The following is a 20883-nucleotide window of genomic DNA, read 5'->3' as shown; positions in this document are numbered from 1 at the left end:
ATGATGAGAGCCAAGCTCATTGAATAATTACTTGAAATTAGATCAATAACCATAGTGAAAATTATAGATAACTTATACGAGTTGTGAGGAAAACTGGCGAAGGAATATTTGTATTACTTTTTGGGGAAACAAGAGCTTTAAATAGAGAGAAAATAGACCGGAGGACGATTGGTACGATGTAATCTCCTGTAAATGAAGAATAAAATGTGAAATTTGAGCAATCAAATTGATGGGTGGAATCAAAATAACATGAAACACAGCAATAGAAAATACAATTTCAATGGAATTATAATCTAATGTAATGACTGTAATATAAAAAGAAAAAGAGGAGCTATTGATCAAAGGTGGGTGTAATTGATAAACAAAATGCACAGTGATACTAAACAATTTATTAAAATCTGATTGCGTTACGTTAAACAATTATGATTATTTATTATAAACATACAAAAATTAAGAGTTTTAAAATATCAATTACATTAATAAGAATATATAAACAAGCAATAATTAGGGCTACTCGTTTGCAATGCTGTGGTTGCTAAGGTTTAGGAAAACATATAGGTATTATTAAACTTTTGGGACGGAACAACTGAAAAACTACAAGAAAGCTATTATCTAAAACTTTACCTTATTGTCCTTTGACCTGCATCTCAAGGTCCGGATAAGGATCATTCTCGTTAATTAAAAAAATATATATACAGAGTGGGTGAAAAGTCCGAGAACGGCTTAATATCTCATACACAAAGGTTATTTGAAGGTGGGTGTGATTGGGGATCCTACTCAATTGAAAATAATACTTTACTAAGACTTTAAAAATCTTGTCCGCCATCTTGGATCCGTCTTATTGAATGCAACTTTATTACTTTCAATAGGAAGGTGGTCATGCGATACATGATTTCGATACGGAATTTCAAGAAAAATGAATGGCGAAAACCGCACATCGATATCTCAAACCGTTTCGAAGATATTCACATTATTAATCAACCTACTATTCTAAGCAGAAAGGAGAGAAAAAAGTCCGAGAACGGCTTAATATCTCAAACACAAGGATAATTTGATGGTGGATGTGATTGGGGATCCTACTCAATTGAAAATACCACTTTACTATTACTTTGAAAATCTGGTCCGCCATCTTGGATCCGCCATATTGAATGCAACTTTATTTTTTTGAATAGGAAGGTGGTCATACAATACATGATTTCAATACAGAATTTCAAGACAAAATGAATGGCAAAAACCGTACTTCGATATCTCAAACCATTTAGAAGATATTCACATTATTAATAAATACCATGCAAATCAGAAATGAAATACATAAGTGGTATTGATTAATAATATGAATATCTCCTAAACGGTTTGAGATATCGATGTGAGGTTTCCACCAATCATTTTTTCCTAAAATTCCATATCGAAATCATGTATCGCATGACCACCTTCCTATAAAGTTGCATTAAAAATGGCGGATATCCAAGATGGTGGACCGGATTTCTAAAATCATAGTAAAATAGTATTTTCAATTTGAGTAGGATTCCCAATCACACTCAACTTGGAATCACAATTTTTTAGGTGATACTAAGCCATTCTCGGACTTTTTTTTCTCCTTTCTGCTTTGAATAGTATTGCTTAATAATGCGAATATATTCGAAACGCATTGAGTTATCGATATGCGGTTTCAGCCATTCATTTTTACTTGAAATTCCGTATCGAAATCATGTATCGAATGACCACTTTCCTATTTGAAAAAATAATGTTGCATTCAATATATGGCGGACCCAAGATGGCGGACAAGTTTTTTAAAGTCATAGTAAAGTAGTTTTTTTTCAATTTGAGTAGGATCCCCAATAACACCCACCGTCAAATAACCTTTGTGTATGAGATATTAAGCCATCCATTCTCGGACTTTTCACCCACTCTGTATATATATAGGCCTATAGAAAACTTCTACCAATTTTCCCCTACGCTACCTTTCCCTACAAGATCCCAATCCCCTGAATACAATTATATAGGTTTAAACTGCCCGAACTGAGACAGCCTATAATTGAATTCTTACAAGATCCCCTCAGGTAAGCAGTGTTTTAATACAAGCACCTGTAGCTCACAAAACGATTGGAAGAGTATGGGCCTCGAATAGAAAATACAAAATCTATTTATGTGTAGCATGGAATTGAAAATGTGATAAAGCACACGTTCTATCTTTCACATTGGAGATCTAATCGCTTTATCAATTTAGTTACATTCAATAATTATACCCGCAACTGAATTTCTTACTCTCAAAATAATATTTCAAATTACATCCAAGAAAAATTAGATGGGTTATGATATCATGGATGACATGACTTTCAAAATAAATAAAATATCTTTAAAAAGAGATAAGTTGTGAAAATTTTGCAATATAATTATTATGGAACATTCACATAATCATGACACATTTTTTTCTATTATTTTTTTTTTTTTTTTTTGTAAAAAGTGATACACTTTATTATAGAAGTATTTTCGATTAATCATGAGAGAAGAATTATGAATAAGAATCTTAATTAATAAAAAATAGTAATTTCAAAATGTTTATTTACGAAATGTTCATGAATATTCTAGTTATTCAACTAGGACAACCTGGAAAAAGAAAATCATCTTTGATTTGATTAATTAGAGATATGAAACTATTAGGAATTCTGCTGAGCGAGTATAATTCTGTAATTATATTTTAAAAGATTCAAATATCTAAATTTTAATTTTTTTGTTTGAAATAGTGGAGCGAATGAGAGCAATCAAAAGAAATGATCTATTATAGAAATGCACCTCACCTGTTGAATCTCGCCTGATAGGTAACCGGCCTAATAAAGACCACACAAATAATACAACTTCAATCGGCTCAAAATAGATGCAATGTCGCAATTTTTCATGATAGTCATAAGCAGTTTTGTAATAGATATCAAGTACGTGAATAATATGAGGAAGTGACGTCACTCGCTTAGTCGCCGCCTTATTATTTCTCATGTCTAATAATCTTCCAATACCTCTTTTATTCGATTGCAACCTTTTATTTTTCAGCATCTTTTATCGTCTATGCAGTTTCAAAAGTTTGGCTATCTACTCCAAATAATATTCTTATTCTACCGTGCAGCCTACATATTCTACAAAATTTTTGTTTGTTTCCAAGCAAAAATCAAATTAAATTCTATTCTATTCTCTTCAAAAAAGAATAAAATACTAGGGAGAGTGTATAAAAATGAAAATTATAGGATTAACATATAAATATAAACGTATTGAAAAATATAATAAGTTTAAAAAACAATGTGAAATATAGTAGCAGCCTACAAACCACACAAAATAAACAATAGTAAAGCCCGCCTACCAGCTGGAGCGCGAAGCGCGGAGGCTGCTTACCCACCCCACAGGGGGTGCAGGGGGTGAAGCCCCCTGCCGAGCGCGAAGCGCGAGTAAACAATAGTAATACAAACAAAAAGTTATCTTCACACGTCAAAAAATTAATAAGTAATTCATTCTATTATCGCGAAATCACATAACCATACTGCACACAAGATTCACTTAGAATCACACAAGATTCACTTAGATTCACACAAGTGGTACGTAGATAGGTAAAGTGAGCAAAAAATAAAATACTGCTGTGAAGGGGGGTTTATAGAAATAACAGTATTGAAATATGAATAAGCCTACTGAAAAATCATGTTTTTGGACTCAGGGGACGTATAAAAAACCTGAAATTGGGGTGCCTCAAATTTTTTTGGAAAGCAATATTTTCCTTACCTAGGTATATAATATTATGGTACCTAGTAGGTCGTAGAACAAGGAAAGTAAATAGAGCGAATCGCATTATTATCATCATCATTCTTATATGGTAGTAGGTCGTAGGGCAAGGAAAGTAAATAGATCATCATTCTATACTGTACTATATGAACATGGAGTACAGAGTTATGGTAAGTTATGATAACGTTTATATCTCAAACACCTCTACTTGATTTTTAAACAATTAAATAATATTTAAGTTACTTTAATCATTTCATAATCATATAATTTCAACTCCAATAATTTAATATGAGCTTACTGGATATATTATAATATATGCTGGGTATAAATCTGAGAATAATATGAAAAATATATCAATAATAGAGTAACAATAATAAGTGCTACTTAGTAGAAATTATAAATAAATAAAAAAATAAAAATGCCCATATTCATTATGAGAATGGGTAGCCTATATCCTACTCTACTTGACAGAATATTGGTCCGTAGGTACTATAAGGGAAAATTTAACTACAAAAAAGTTCAATAGGTAGGCTACGTACTATTCCTGATGGAGAGTAGTACAGTATTATCATCTCTCTTGGACTTGACCTCAATAACAACTTTTAATGTGCATTAGACACGTAAAATTCCCATAATAATAGTAGTCTATGTTTTTGTGGATGGAAAGAGTTGGGCTATTGCTTCTTTATCTTTATTGTAGTTAATTATACTATAAATTTGATAGTCACAATAAGTTTATATTGTTCAAATATAATCATATAATACTGTGTGAGAGTTACAAAACAATAACCCAGGTACGATGATAGAGAAAAATTTGTTTGTCATGAATGAAATATATGTTTGTTTTGATATGAGGCACGATATTTATTCTTATAATAATTTCAATTGATCAGTGTGATAATAGTATTAATTGTGAGCAATAAAGGTGCAAAATAGAATGCTGCCGCACATCATTATTAGAAAAAAGGTTTGGTTTCACCAGCCTTGTACCCATTTAATTCAGGATATCAGATTCATTGGATCAAAAATAAAAATAAATTTGATTTGAAAATTCGTCAATAAAATTAATACAACCAATTTTCTTATTGTAGATAGACCCATATATGTTATCAAGTTTTAGATCCCACTAATACGATCCTGATTGTTATTATAGCTGATTTTTGAAATCTGAGTCAAATAAAATATACTTCTCAGCACTGAATCGTTTTCGTTCAATACGGGGTGGAATTTTAGTTTCAAGTGAAACTAGACTAGATGAGATTGTACTGTCCTAATAACTTCTCTTTACTTGGTAATGAAGCTCAGTTTCAATCATTCTGCTTGAGGTAAAATCAGTGCGATTGATTGATTGAGTACTTTATTTATTTAGATTACAATATATACTGGCTTATACACTTATATACAATAGCTTACAATACAGCAAAATTATAAATGAATTTACATAATATAGACTAAGAAAATAATTATTGAACTGTATATAATATGAAAAAGCAATTTATAATATAATAACTATAGATAATAATTATATTGTTATGCATCTACATAAATTGGCGGAGCTTTGGACATATCAATGTCCATTCGATCGTAGAACAAAGGAGACTGAGATGAAATTTTATTTGACGGAATACACACATTATTATCATTATCATTCAATACTACTGGTATGAAAACATATGAACAGGGAGAAGTCACCTTTACTACTTTGAATGTCGTTCAAGTACTGTACAACAATATAATACAGCATATATACAATCTAGAATCTATACAGATTCTACATATGAGGTGACGATGCATGCTTGAAACATTGTGCCAACTTATTTGAAGCTTGAAAAATTAATCGATGAACGTCAGAAATTTGAACGCATCTTCATTCAAAAAAATAGCAGCCCCTTTTTATATGCATCATATTATAATAGTGCTTGAAGAAACCTTTTCAGCGAACAAGTTAATAATTGATTTGAGACTGAAACTTTAGTGTTTCACTCGTTAAGCAACATAAAGCTTGTCCGCCAATAATAGCCTCTACCAGACAGGCCAAACTCTTTTCACGAAAACTTCCATCTCGTTTAAAACAGATTAAAGGGTCGAATTTTCTTCAAAGTGATTCACCCTGAAACTTTTCGGACACAGCTGAACCTGATAGCTCACAGACTTGAGAAAGCTTGGATTGATGAAAAATGGTTTTCCAAATTATTTACAAACATTTTGTAGGCTTCGAGAGTGTTGGCTGGATAGCTCCATTCCATAGAATTTCACAGACAATAAATTCGTCAATCATTTATTCAAAAAGAGAACTAGGGTTATGAAAAATATCATGAACTTATGAACTTTGAACATGAATTTTCTGATTCCGACCATAATTTTAGAATCCCCGTCAACTAAATATGGACTAATACCGGTATATGCTATCCACTCACACTGGAAATGGTACAATAGTACAGTATGGCACCCTAACAATGCCTCCTGAAATGCCTCCAATGAACCAAGTTAAGATGTATTTTTGTGTACATGAATAATGTGAAAGTTGACAATATCAGTGCGCTATATTGGACATGATAAAGATTGGCTACTCTACACCCTCTTACAGTTGTTGAATATTTACAGTTTAATATTTATTTCACACTGCTGTTATGTTTGTACTGCAAGCAATGTTTTAGGGCTAGTTGCTTCGGCAGGTGAGTTGTTACACACTCCTTAGCGGATTCGGACTTCCCTGGTCACCGTCCTGCTAAACATTATAGGCCTAGTAGGTCTATGTGGACAATTATTAGGTATTTTATTAATTGGTACAGTATTTTTGCTAAGCAATGCAGTTGTATTCAGATGTTAATTATATAGTCTAAAACAAGTATTCCATAGTTATCAATATTAGTTTATAAATACCAATCTTTATTATTTCTTATAAACATGATAAGTTTTATTAGGTACTGTTTATACCTAATATTATATTACTCCAAATGTCATGATGTCTTGAGTTTTATTTACACTGTTGTTATGTTTGTGCTGCAAGCATTATTGTCCCCTGTTTAAAATGTTACAATCATGTATAGGCTAATTTTGACGAAATAAACTCAATTCAATTCGGATTAATTTATTATATGTTGTGTGTTATAGCTGACTGCTATTGTGATCTGAATCATCAACTCTATAAAGAAGAATTGTATCTCAAAAATGACATTCTAAGCAGTGAAACAAGTGAATATATTATGCATTCCAATAAAGATTTTTTTTGTAGCAACAGGAAATATATCAGTGAGGATAATTAATATTGTGGTAATATGAAACTTTTGAGTGAGTATTATTGTAGTACCTACGGTATTTTGAGTAATTTGAATTTGAAAAATGTTGAAATTTTCACAAATTGACCAAAAACGGTAATGTGAACTATCATAATCCATTCTAATGTTCTGTTGTGATTTGTTATTGCTCATCCTATTCTCCTTGTGATGATTATAATTATTATTGTAGGTCTAGCATATAGACTACTGTAGGCCTACTGCTACTGCTGAACTTTTTCAGTTTCAGTTAATGTAAATAATTCACAAATGACGTAATTAAATTCAACTTTTAGAAGCCAACGGTGTGTCAAGATCTATAAACTGAAACTTAGCTTCTTATTGAATAGTATAACAAATGTGATAGGTACCTATTTTGCTCAGTTACAATGTAGAAGAAAAATTTGAAAAATTAAAAAAAAATAAAATGTAAATTTCAGGCTACCCGAATTTTAACAATCCTCCTAATCTCAGCAATCATACTAGAATAAAAATGATTTTAAAATTGAAATGGAAAATTGAATTTTCGAGAAATTTAGATTCTAGTTAAGGGACGAGCTTCCACTACAAGTTATAGAGGTTTGAATTATCGTGGTTCCACTGTAGAAGAATATTATTTCCATTATCATTCAAGAGAGAAAGAATGAATACGGAAGAGTAGAAAGAGATGACAAGCATGCTAAAAAAAGGAGATTAGTCTTTTGGAGAGCTTTTCTCAATTCCACTAGACACTATCCATTCCATACTTCTTTTTTAGATTTCTTTCAGGTTAGTATTTTCAATTATAGAATGTAATTGGTCAATTTATACTACTTTTTAATGTGCAGTATACAATATAGTGATTATATAGTACCTTCAAATATATTTTGGAGGCTCGTAAATTTAAGGGCAATCTTCAATGAATGAATGAATGAATTTATTTATTCGCCAAAAAACAAAATCCAAAAAGCTTTACAAAAAATAAATATATATGCTACTGCACCAAACTAATGCACATACATGAGAAAACAGGAACTGCTAATTTATTTAATGAGGATGATGCCATTCAACATTATATCATTAGTGAATAATATCATTATTTATAAAATTAGAGTTATAATTATAATGACATACGGTGAACATTTAATTATCCTACTAACAGTAACTATAGGCCTATGGTCTATTTACTATCATCATGCTCCTTTGAGAACAGTATGAGGTGAGCCAAAAACGCCAGCAAAAGGAAGATGCCTTGTACCGCTTGTGCACCAGTGGGAGTCGTAAAATCAGCTGAAAATTAGTCAGACTACGCGATAATAACTTAAATTTTGCTTTAACAAAATAAGATGAGCTACTATTTTCATGAAAAAATGGAGTTTCTAACATTTAATTGGTAGACTGTTTTATTTAACTCTCAAACTTATTGAATAAATATTTTGTTGGATACAGTCGAGGTATACCAAGAATGCCTATAGTGAAGGTCCACGTTATTGACCGAGCGAAGTGAGGTCTAAGATTCAAGTCGACGGTTTGGCATTTCTCTTAATGTTTGAATGTTTATATGTTGCGCATTTACGGCGAAACGCGGTAATAGATTTTCATGAAATTTGACAGGTATGTTCCTTTTTGAATTGCGCGTCGACGTATATACAAGGTTTTTGGAAATTTTGCATTTCAAGGATAATATAAAAGGAAAAAGGAGCCTCCTTCATACGCTGTCGAGTTGACTATAAATCGCATGCCATGAGGCAACAATTCAATATCTCAATGTAACTTGTTGAAAAATTAGCAGCTGTGTAGACTATAAATTGCATGCCTCATTGAATGCAATTTTTATGCACTATTAAATAGGATGCAAAGAACTTATAACAGCTCGTCTGGGCGCCTAGATGTCTTCTGGTTTTCTCGCGCTAAATTCCGGAAAGCGTTATATGATAATTAAATCTTTTTGTGTAAGCATGATCTGATCAAATAAATAGTTAGTGTATCAGTGTGGATATGCTTATTGTTTGGGACGTCGTTATAACTGCGCGAGGTCTACTGTTCACAGAACTACTAGTAATAGTAGTATTTGATTAGCAATGGTATTGCTATCCTTGTCTATCATTCAACAAAGCGGATAGCGCGTGCATGTCGCTGGCCCGGCTATGATCGAATTTCAACATACTAACCATGTCAATATTTAGTACCTATTTCGTACTATTTAGTACCTCCAATGAAAAAATTTGTACCTCACCCCTAACTGAGTTATTGATTTTTCTAAAGTGCCGGGCCAGAGACATGGTTGCCCGGCTATCTTCAAATTTGAACTCAAGCTGTGCACCAATATTTAGTACCTATTTAGTACTATTTAGTACCTCCAATGAGAAAATTTGTACCTTAAAGGTGGCGGAAATACAGCATGGAAATAGTTAGGGTCAATGACCTCTCAGCCCGGCTATGTCTGAATTTCACCAATCTAACTATGCCAATATTTAGTTCCAATTTGGTACTATTTAGTACCTACAATAAAAAATTTTTTATCTCAAAGGTTGCAGAGTTATTGCATGAAAATAGTTAGGGTCAATGACCTCTCAGCCCGGCTATGTCTGAATTTCATAAATCCAATTATGCCATTAAATAGTACCTATTTCATACTATTTGGTACCTTCAATAAAAAAAATTTCACCTCAAAGGTAACAGAGGAAATACAGCATGAATGTGGCAAATGTCTGTGACCTCTCAGCCCGGCTATGTCTGAATTTTATCAAACTAATTATGCCAATATTTAGTTCCCATTTAGTACTATTTAGTACCTACAATAAACAATTTTTCATCTCAAAGGTTACAGAGTTATTGCATGAAAATAGTTAGGGTCAATGACCTCTCAGCCCGGCTATGTCTGAATTTCATCAATCAAATTATGCCAATATTTAGTACCTATTTCGTACTATTTAGTAACAACAATAAAAATTTTCTTTTCTCAAAGGTTACAGAGTTATTGCATGTAATAGCAGGGGTCAATGACCTCTGCACATGGGCCCTTATTCTCACTGGCGTTATCTCATTCTCACTTTGCTCTGTTCCCAGATCGTCCTTTAACAATGTAGAGTTAATAATTGATTAACAAAATATTTCATCCTAATTACAAAAATTCATTAAAAAATTATTGAAAAATATAATTTATTGCTTAATAGAATATATATAATTGATTACCGTATTCCAAACGAGAATGAAACCGTTAATATCACCTCAATAAACCTGTATCATCTACCGTCCATACAATAAGGCATTGACAAGACAGAGGATCGGCAACGTCTCTCTCCCTTCTTTCTCCACTGCCATTATAACGTGGACCTCACTTTATAATTCTAAAGGTTTTTGTATAATTTAGAAGCTTGGTGAAGTACGTCTTCAAAGCAAGCCCTCCCCTCCAATCCCAGATACCATATTGTTATACTGATTGTGCGTATGAATAAGTTATTAGTTTTGTTATATTCAAAACTATTCAGTTGTGCAATAATTGTTGGGTAAGAAATATCAGTTCTATGCAATTGTTATTGATATAAGTGTACCGTCTTAGATAAAGATCAATGATTGAGATTCTATGCCTAAATATTTTAATTTTATTTTTTATTCATCATTGAACAATGACAAAATACGTTTCCATTGTTTCAATATTCTTTTAGGGGATTTTGATGATATCGTTGATTATCTGAGGTTGACTGAACGCACTTTTGGTGAAAATGGCATTGATTATGGTTATGGTTACTATATCTTGAATACCCTGCGCACTGAATAAAAAATATGTTGCTCTCATAACAAAATGGTACACTTTATCTCAATATCTCCCCTCTCTTGCAAACACTTTACTCTTACTTGATTCTGCTTATTACTTGGATCTGCTCGTTCTATGTTACATTGCGTATCATAGGCCTATAATGATACTGCGCGCGTCACTGGAAACATTCAGGTACCAGTAGGTAGGCTACTTAGTGGTAGGAATGCAAAAGGAACCATAGCCACCTCTTATACATGAATTAGAATTAGAGGTGGCTATGAAGGAACTCAATGATGAACGTCGTATGATTTCATATAATATAAGCAGAATTCAGAGTAAGTTTCTCAAGAAATTCTAACGAGACACTCAATATAAGGAAAATAATCGAAAGCAGCTTATTCTGATGTTGGGCTCATTGACGAAGTTTCGTGGACGCATGACTGTATCAATAGGCTATAACAGGAAAATTAGTATGTGAATGAACTATTGATAAAGAAGGTTATCATATAATGTATTCACGTCTTAGAACGAGTTACTGGACCGGTTTCGAGTTTCTTCTACATAACAATAATTCGTATCTACACCATACAATAGCCTATATTCTTTCCTGTATCAATTGTGTGTTGACCGTGATCAGATTTGCACTTGAGCTTCTCTCTACAGATATGACACCTCTGAACTTGTGTTTTGTTTTCCTAGTAGTCTCATTGTTTTCAACTTCAGTGTCAGGTGAGTATAGCCACTATCCATATATTTGACTAACTATTTTGATTTACTTAATAGTTCAGTCACGAGGTAGTGTAAAAGGTTCGTTTGGGAATTGATTCTGAACACGCTAAATTTTTTAGCAACGGTTCTGTAGTATTGTACAGCTTGAATACAAAGAGTTAACCTTCTAGCAGGAGCTATTTTACAGACTACAGAGAGCCCCCTAAAAACTCGGATTTTTTATTCATTTTTCAGTTTATTGAGATTTTTGCCAAATCGAGCCATCGGACAGAAAAAATCACTCTTGTACTTTTTTTAGATAATAGAATTTCGTAAAAATGAAATAATTTAAAGCTCTCTATCTACATTGAGTGCTGAGTTAATTTTTTTCAAAAATGAGTCAAATTTTCGGAAAAACAAATTTGGAGGGAATTCAGTTTTTGAAGAACTATACTATTCTTCCGATTTCCAGAATTCAAATTAATGGTTCAAAATGCCTCTGGGAGTAATTTTTTAAGCTGCTAAGACCAGGTAGACCGTTCTATCTCAAATAGATTTCCAGGTAACAAATTGCCTTGCATTTAGCCAGTTGGTTTTCATATGTAACAACCTGTTGGTAGTTACTTAACACAGTATATTAATAAACCAGTCAATATAGACATAAAAAAGGGGGCGTGCTGGCAATATGTATTGTAGTTCTGAAAGATATAGAAGTTTTTAAAAATGGCGATTTCAGTTTTTGAATTTTTTCGTGATTTTACTGTTTATCAAGAGTTTCTTAAACGAGTCTAATACATCATATCTAACGATCATCATCATATCTAACGATCATATCTAATCATCATCACTAACGATTGATTCCAAATTGTAGATAAATTCATTCTCTACGAGCTCAGTTGCCTAAAATCCATCTTGAATCACTTTCCCCTAGCCGAGAAGAATGAAGTGTAGTACGATGAAATCTGAGCATTGAGTCAAAAGTTATAAGTGTTTGAAATTTTGATCCTTTTGAGGTGTCCTTAAGCGCGCCTCTCCACTAGGAAATACTGTAATGAAGTGCATCTGACGGGTGATTCTCATAAAAAATAATCTCATGAACTTATGTCATTGTGCGAAATATCAATGTGAGGACAATGCAGTTGGTGATGATGGTTGAAGCTGAAAATTAGGTGTTTTTCACAATACAAGGAGCATTGTTGTCAGGTGTACCTGGAAATCTATATGAGATGGAGCGCTCCACCAGATCTCAGATTGTAGAGCACAAAACTACACCCAGAGGGATTTTGAATTATACATCTAAATGATATCAATCGGAAGATATTGTTGATCAAAATCTAAAATTCTTCAAAATTGATTTTTCCTTCAAATTTCACTCATTTTTGAAAAATCATAACTCAGTACTCATTGGAGATAGAGAGTTCCGAATGATCTCATTCTATTCAGAATTTTATAATCTAAAAACAAGGCGAAAGCAAATGTTTTGGCCCGATTACGAGATTTGGCAGAAATAGCTTAAAACTGGAAAATGAGCCGAAAATACGAGGTTTTTGGGCCACTCTGTATCTAGCACAAGGAAATTTTGCATGGAGAAATGGTTCTGGACTTCTCTTATGTACCCAAATAATATATTAAAAAATCAGAACTACAATATAAATTGCATGCACCAATGTATATAGTGACTGGACTATAATTGAATGGGCAATTTGCGCGGAAAAACGTGAATTGTGCTGATTAACTGGAGAATTAGGATTATAGGACTTTAAAAAAGTATTACTTATGATACATCATTCTGAAAAGGTCTATATCTATAACTTATAACGATCTATAACTTTTATCAGAAACATTTTTTCCGAAAAATGGAAGCGTAAACTTTTATGACAAACTATAAAATTATGAGGTGAAAATTACCTGTTTTTCTGGCATTTCATGGGAATAAATTCCTGAAAAAATATAAGATAGAATATTATATGTGATCAATTGTAGATATGATTGTCCTTAAAACGATGAATGAGCTCTATTTCTTGATTTAGTGCCAAGATATATTTGCTATAAGAAACCATTGCAGTTAAGAACTTCGAGGGTGTCCAAGGATGAGGGGGGAGGAAAGCATTATTGCTTCCAGTGATGAGGGGTTATCGATGAGTATTTTGTGATTCCGGGCTACTTTGAATACTTAGAAAATTCGTCTTTCCCCTCTATTAGTTGTGCAAAATCCTGTTTTTTGTCGTCATTAAACGGGCTAATATTAGGGAAATATTGGACAATAAATTACGGTTTTTCGATTACCACGTCGCTCCACTTTCTCTTTTTTTGTGCCCTGTTCTAGAAGTGTGAGTCACTATAATTCTCCGGTCAATAGACTTCAAAGACTTTTCAACTGTTTCTCTGGGCAACTGGACATCTTCTGGTTCTCTGGTGGAAAATTTTATATAATATTAGACAGTCTATATAGTGAGATATCCTTGCTCAGTCGTGTTATCGATTATTTATTGCTGTATATAGTTATGTATCTATTGCACTGTGTACTCATACTTCTTACTCATTTTGTTGCTTCATTGGCAGGTATCAGTCATCTGACATTCATTTGTTAGTTTTATCCATTCTTTGTTACATTTTTATTTTAATTTTAGAATCTTATCATTTCTATATTCTGTTTTATGATAATTTTTTGTATATATTTTTATTTTTTCCTTCTCTTTCTATAGTTTTTTTTTAATATTGCAATTGTAAGTTGCATTGCTCATTCTATTTCCATTGTATAATAATCTCTTATTGTCGTATTTGTGAAGGAGACACATTAGGGGTAACCTGTTGTCTCAATGGATAAATAAATAAATAAATTTTGTAGTTCATTCTTCCTCGTGGAATACTCGATATGGAAAATTTAAAATCTAGTCGAGGTTGTGGAGAATTTCCTTCCCTCACCATTCCAATAAACGATTGTATTCATACGATCAGGCTACAAATTAAAAGTTGAAGCTAAATCAAAATAGAAAGATGGTGAATTTCATTTTCCCGTTTTTACGACTCTACTAATAACCAACAGCTTCCAAATTGAGACTCATGATGAGAACTCGCGATCGGTCTCAAATTGTAGGAAATTTAATGTTCTAAATTTTGTTCTAGAATGTTCTAAATTTTGAAACAACTTATTTGTTTCAAATCCATATTGAACCATTTTTCTCCATCGAAAAACTACCGAAAACGTGAAAATCAGAAAACATTGTCATTTTCTTGACTTTTTGAAACGAGCGAATCTAACTTTCCAGATACATTTTCTCATAAATTATTCACTTTAAATGAAAGAGGATTCTGTTCTACAATAAAAATACAAGACCAAGTATAATTCTCCATCATCATTGGTATTTGAAATGAAAGCTTTGAATGAAAAAGTTAATTAGCAATTTTTTTGTTATGAAAATATCAGTCTAACCGAAATCAAGGATAAATTTCCCATTTTCGACCAAATTTGACTTATGATACGTGATTTCGAACTGCCTGGAAATGCCAAGAAGAATGAACTGTTGTACCAGAAGATCAGATGATGTCCTTATTGAAGTGTCCTTATGGGTGCCTCTCCACTAGAAAATACAAAAAATAAGTTCTTCCAATGGGTGAGTCTCAAAATGTCAATTTGAGGACAATTGATGAAGTTTGAAGCTAATAATCGGGTGTTTTTCGAAATACAAGGAGCATTGCTATATTAGGTGTACCTGGAAATTTATCTGAGCTAGAACGGTCTGCCTGATCAGGGTGTAGAGGAAAAACTCACGGCCAGAGGTATTTTGAATCATTGATTTTAATAGTTGAAATCGGAATGTACGGTAGTCATTTGATTTGATAGGACTCGAAAATCCCTGGTTTTTGGGGCATTCTGTAAAAAGCTTCAGTGCTAAAAGGTCAAATTTTTGTATTCAGGATGTCAATAATTCACCACAATTGCAAGAAAAAATTGAAGTGTTCGGAGTTTTTTCCAGCAAAAAGTACCTGGTGACTGGAAAATGGATGGATTAATAGAGAACGAATTTTGAATTTGAATGACAGGTAATAATGATTATAGGAGAAAAATATAGGCTAGTCGAATTTATATTTCTTCCATAATCTGCTAACCGGCTTCGAAGCACAGACTTGAATAAAATATTTCCATTTTGTCAAATTCATGAAATATTCAGGATATGTATTGATGAGTTGTGCGTTTATTTATTGAAGTTTTTGATAAACTCTAATTTCTTCGTGTACCGGTATAAGGTATGACCTTCACAGTGATTGAATTCAATTATATTCCATTCTTTATCCTTTATCCCATTATCTAAATAATTTTCCATTGTATTTGATAATATCATTACTATTATATTCTCTGTTCTATTAAATTTTCCAGCTGGACCTAATCGAGGAAAGTATTTGCCCAGATACCCAGTAGGCGAAGAAACAGAAAAAAGTGAGTGAACCACCTATATTACCTACTCTACTTCAAATTCATTTACTATTTCATTTGTTCAGCAAGTTCGGAAACGGCATAATTATTCCATAATATACTGGAATAATAATTCGACAATAAGTTGTCATGACTTCTCAGCATAATCCTCATCATATCATAGAGGAACAATAGTGTAAGTGGATATCCCATGGTATAGGGAATTTATGTTGCAACTTTTACTGTTATCTCAAGCCGATTACTGTCGATTATTGTCAATTTTTACTGTTTTGTTGGGGTGATAGTATATGGACGGCACAATTTGAGAGACTACCAGCGTCACACAGCTGCATAGGAAAGAACTATGTGAACTATCAGCTTGGGATAACAGTAAAAGTTGCAACATAAACGCCCTATACCATGGGATATCTATGCTATCGTTTTTCTATGATAATATTCAACCAATAATATGAATCTGAACTCATTGACAAATTTAATCATCTACAGCTCTATAGAAAGATGCCAATTTCGACGAGTTGGGAAACGCTACCTACGTTTGGTCAATATAATTTTACGGCCGGGGGTGCTGGATTTCCACGAGCAAACTAAGCTTATAGTGTGCGTGAAGCGACAAGCAGGATCGAAAAAGATACCTAGTTTGTCGTCGTCCCAGTTTGACGAAATAGTCCAATTTGTCCCATTTTTACTTTCCTTGCCCTATTACCGTAGGTAAGGAAAGTATTGCTTTCCGAAAAAAATTAGGTTCCGCAATTTCTGAATTTCTATACGTTTTAAGGTTCCTGGAGTCCAAAAAAGTGGTTTTTGGGTTTTGGTCTGTGTTTGTGTGTGTGTGTGTGTGTGTGTGTGTGTGTGTGTGTGTGTGTGTGTGTGTGTGTGTGTGTGTGTGTGTGTGTGTGTTGTGTGTGTGTGTGTGTGTGTGTGTGTGTGTGTGTATGAGTGCATGTGCGTCTGTGTACACGATATCTCATCTCCCAATTTACGGAATGAATTGGAATTTGGAACTTAAGGTCCCTACACTATAATGATCCGACACGAGCAATTTTGATCAAATGCGATTCAAGATGGCGGCTAAAATGGCGAAAATGTTATAAAAAACAGGGGTTTTCGCGATTTTATCGGAAATGGCTCCAACGATTTTGATCAAAATTTATACCTAAAATAGTCATTGATAAGCTATATCAACTGCCACAAGTCCCATATCTGTAAAAATTTCAGGAGCTCCGCCCTATCTATGCAAAGTTTTATTTTAGATTTTCAATTATCAGGTCTCAGATATAATTTCAACAAGAAAATTCTAGTGGAAACGATTAAACATGGACATTTCTTCAATTAATGTCCAGTAACATTTTCATCTAAAATTGAAAATAAGCTTGAAATTTGAGAAAATTTGATATTATTCAATTGAAAACTGTTGATTCTGTTTAATCATTCACTATGAAGAGATAGCAGATCTCGTGTGTATCCAGCGTTATTGACCTGTCACCAGCTGGCTCAGATCTTTGACTTGAGAGGCGCGTTTACACTAGCGTCAGGTGATCAATTTTCATAACGGCAAGGAAAGTTGTGTGAGTGCGCCACACCAGATTTTTTTTGGTTGTGGTGGTTTTAAGGGTAGGCGGTTCTCTGCAACCCCTCAAACACTTATACTTACTCTGCTTTTCACTGTGATGAACTCCAAATATCAACAGATGGCTAGTATTTAACTGACTTTTCAAGTAATGTGCACAACTATACTGTTTGCATTCGAATGATCACTCCTGGATAAGCAGCTCCCTTGTATACATCAGACGCTCCTCACCACATTCCATCAACTCTAGATTTATTTTCTAAGTCCTTAGAATAAGGAATAATAATTTTTAATATTTTTTTATAATTGAAAAAAAATTAATAATTAAAAAAATATTTTTTTTTAGAATCCAATTTCAATTTTACCTTGACCTTCGACCTTTGACCTCTGATCTTGGACTTTGAACCTGTGCCAGACTCCCCAAAATCCATCTATTTACAGGCAAAGTATAGAACCTGACTAATTACATTTAGGATAAGTTCCAGGAGAGAAAGGTCAGTGGGATGATTCTGGTCGATTTGTCAGCAGCATATGATTATGATACAATTAACCATAGACAACTCCTTCAAAAACTGTAATATAACATATGATCACGGCTTTATAAAGGTGCTTCTGATGCTTACTGATAGGTGCTTCCAAGTACACATAAGAAACAGCTGTAGCAAGTGATACAAGCACAAGTATGGTCCACTACAAGGAAGTGTCTAAGCTCCTGCCCTTTTCAATGTTCTCGTGAATGATCAACCAATTGTAGACAGCACAAAGCATTTCATTTATGCTGATGACCTGGCAGTAGCAGCCAGAGGAAACACCTTTGAAGAAGTTAAGGACAAGCTGAACTGTTTTATCCCAGAGTAAGATGCCTACTACAGAGCAAACATCTTGAAGGTGAACACTACAAAGATTGTAGTCAGTGCTTTCCACCTCAAAAATAAAGAAGCCAATAGGGATGAGCTTGAAATCTTTTGGTCTGGCCAGCAATTGTCAAATGTAGCGAACCCAACTTACCTTGGTGTGCAATTGGACAGAAGCTTGATATTCAAAGGACACTGTGGAAAAACAGAAAAGAAGGAGAACTCCAGAAATGCACTTCTATGTAAACTGACTGGCTCTGCCTAGGGTGCTGATGCTTATACTTCATGTGCACAACAGCCTTAGCCCTGTGTTCCTTCACTGCAGAATATGCCTGACCTGTTTTTGCCGATCAACCCACGCTAAGAAGGTAGATGTGGCCCTCAATGAAAGCTGCAGAATTGTGTCAGGTTGTCTGAAACCAACAAAAACTCACTACCTGTATAAACTCAGTGAGATAGCCCCTCCATCAATCTGAAGAGAGATAGCTGGTAGGGCTGAGCAAATTCGACAGGTTAATGACAGTAGACACCCAATGTCTGGCCACACTCCTGCAAATCACCGGCTGAAGTCTCGACGCAGCTTTCTGACAGAGACACAGGAGCTAGGCTCCTCCGAACCACAGGAAAGAGTGAGATTATGGCATGAGAGTGCAGACACCACTGACTTGGTGTTGAGGGAGCAACTTTCAACAGGAGCAGAGATGTCATATGGCAAATGGAAAACTCTGAACCGCCTTAGAGCAGAGAGTGCCTGCACTAGGGAAAATTGCAGAACTTGGAGACAGATTGAGGACCCATACTGTGACTGTGGCAATATCCAGTCAGCTGATCACCTCCTAAAATGCTGACTTGCACCAGCATGACCTCTTTGTATTCAATGACAAAGCTGTTAAAATAGTGGATTTTTATTTAAATTTAGGCATTTAATAACCTTTAACCTGACACGCATGAACGAAAGATGATTTGTTTGGCTAGATCTACAATTTTTCTAATTCACCTAATTTATCAGTATTTTCAAAATGTAATAATTGTGAATATTCATAACCGGTTGACAACTACAGAAAATTAGGATACTTAAAACTTTATATGTGAACGGTTGTCAGGTTGATATCTATATAAGGTTATCACCATCCATTGAGTAAAAGAAAGGAGACGGGGCGGCTGGAAGCTATGGATGAACAGGTAGAAGTTTCAGTGACCCTTCAGTGGTCGCCTATTGTTAATGAGTTTTGACATTTTCGTGGTCTATTGTTAAGGATTCCACTCTGAGGAATAGATTGGTGGCCCAGTCTGATTACTTAAAGTCATTTTCAGCTGTAAACCAGTGGTAGCCTACATTGATTGGATAAACACACACACATTACTATCGATTATAAGTAAAAATTTAGTCAAACTAAGATCGTATTATTTTTTATTTTACGTCCTTCCACACTTATCCTTAAGTCCTATCATATTCAGTGTACATGATGAGACTAAATACATTACATGGACATTACAGTACACAAACACACATATCACAGTACAAATTGATGGTAGTGGGATTGAAAAAAGTTTCATACCAGTCTTTGATATTTGTTCTCAAAACTTAGTGAGACTTCGAGTATACTCCATGTAGGATGGGTAAACTGTAAGACATTGATCGAGACAGTAGTTACAAGATCTGTCAACTTCCTTGGACGAGCTGCAAACTGCACGTGATTGTTACTGAAATGTACTGAAATGACATCCCCGGAGAAGGGGGAAGTTGAGGGTGAGAAAGTTGATTGGGAAAATCCATCATCAAGAAATGTATCTTTGGACACTCGGTCCAATTTCAAATTTCTAGGGCAACATAGATCATGAATAGTTCTTAGTTGATTGAATGGATAGAGGAAGTCAAGAACAAGAGAGTATAGTGAGTGTAGTGTACGTTATAGGAGGAACCTTATAATAATTGTAACCAACCCTATTTGAGTAATCTCAAATAAGACTGCCTAACAAGTAGGAAGCAATGCTGGTCATGAGGGCCAGTGAATATTTTGGCAATCCTGATTGAAATAAAATTTAAGCCAAGTCCGATTGAATCTTATATTTTCAAAATTAAAATCAATTTCATTTCTGAAGTTACAAAATAACAAGTTTACAAGTTTTGATTATTAAATCTATGTTGGTAACCCCGGTAGGCCTACAACTGAAGCTTCAGTGTAATGTGGAATCGTAGATAAGCGACGATTATCGAAGTTTGAAACTCATAAAATTCGATGGACTTGGTTGAATTAGAAGCCGAATTGTAAAACAAGTGTTCTGCTTACCCCACTTCGAATTGTAAATGGAAATTTAACTTTCATACTGTACTTGAATTCCAAAATTTGGTTGAATTTGCTTGAGTTTATGGAAAATGTTTAGTCTCCTTCATCCTGTATTTATCCTGGTATTATATTTGTCCGGTCATTCAAAATTAATGGTAAAATAAAAAAAACCCAACTGGGGTTATTCAAATATAAAATTCAATCAGGCATTGTAGATTTACATTTATGCTACTTTAGCATAATTTAAAAGAAAAA

The 20883-nt window shown here is 33.7% G+C and overlaps 1 protein-coding gene across 2 annotated transcripts in view; it reads left to right on the top strand.

Annotated features, from left to right (window-relative positions):
- The first annotated feature begins 11201 nt into the window (after positions 1-11201).
- Positions 11202-20883, top strand: part of LOC111054864 (venom serine protease) — a 64979-nt gene continuing 55297 nt past the window's right edge. The window contains exons 1-2 of one of the 2 annotated variants that reach the window (XM_039422433.1): positions 11202-11505; positions 15863-15922. In XM_039422433.1, the coding sequence (XP_039278367.1) occupies positions 11286-11505; positions 15863-15922 (280 nt within the window). In that variant the 5' untranslated portion in view covers positions 11202-11285. The remainder of the gene's footprint in view (positions 11506-15862; positions 15923-20883) is intronic. The other variant, XM_039422432.1, reaches the window with a different exon arrangement.

Source organism: Nilaparvata lugens, chromosome 2 (assembly GCF_014356525.2).
Source record: "Nilaparvata lugens isolate BPH chromosome 2, ASM1435652v1, whole genome shotgun sequence".
Classification (NCBI taxonomy): Eukaryota; Metazoa; Arthropoda; class Insecta; order Hemiptera; family Delphacidae; genus Nilaparvata; species Nilaparvata lugens.
This window is presented reverse-complemented; position numbering and strand designations above follow the sequence as displayed.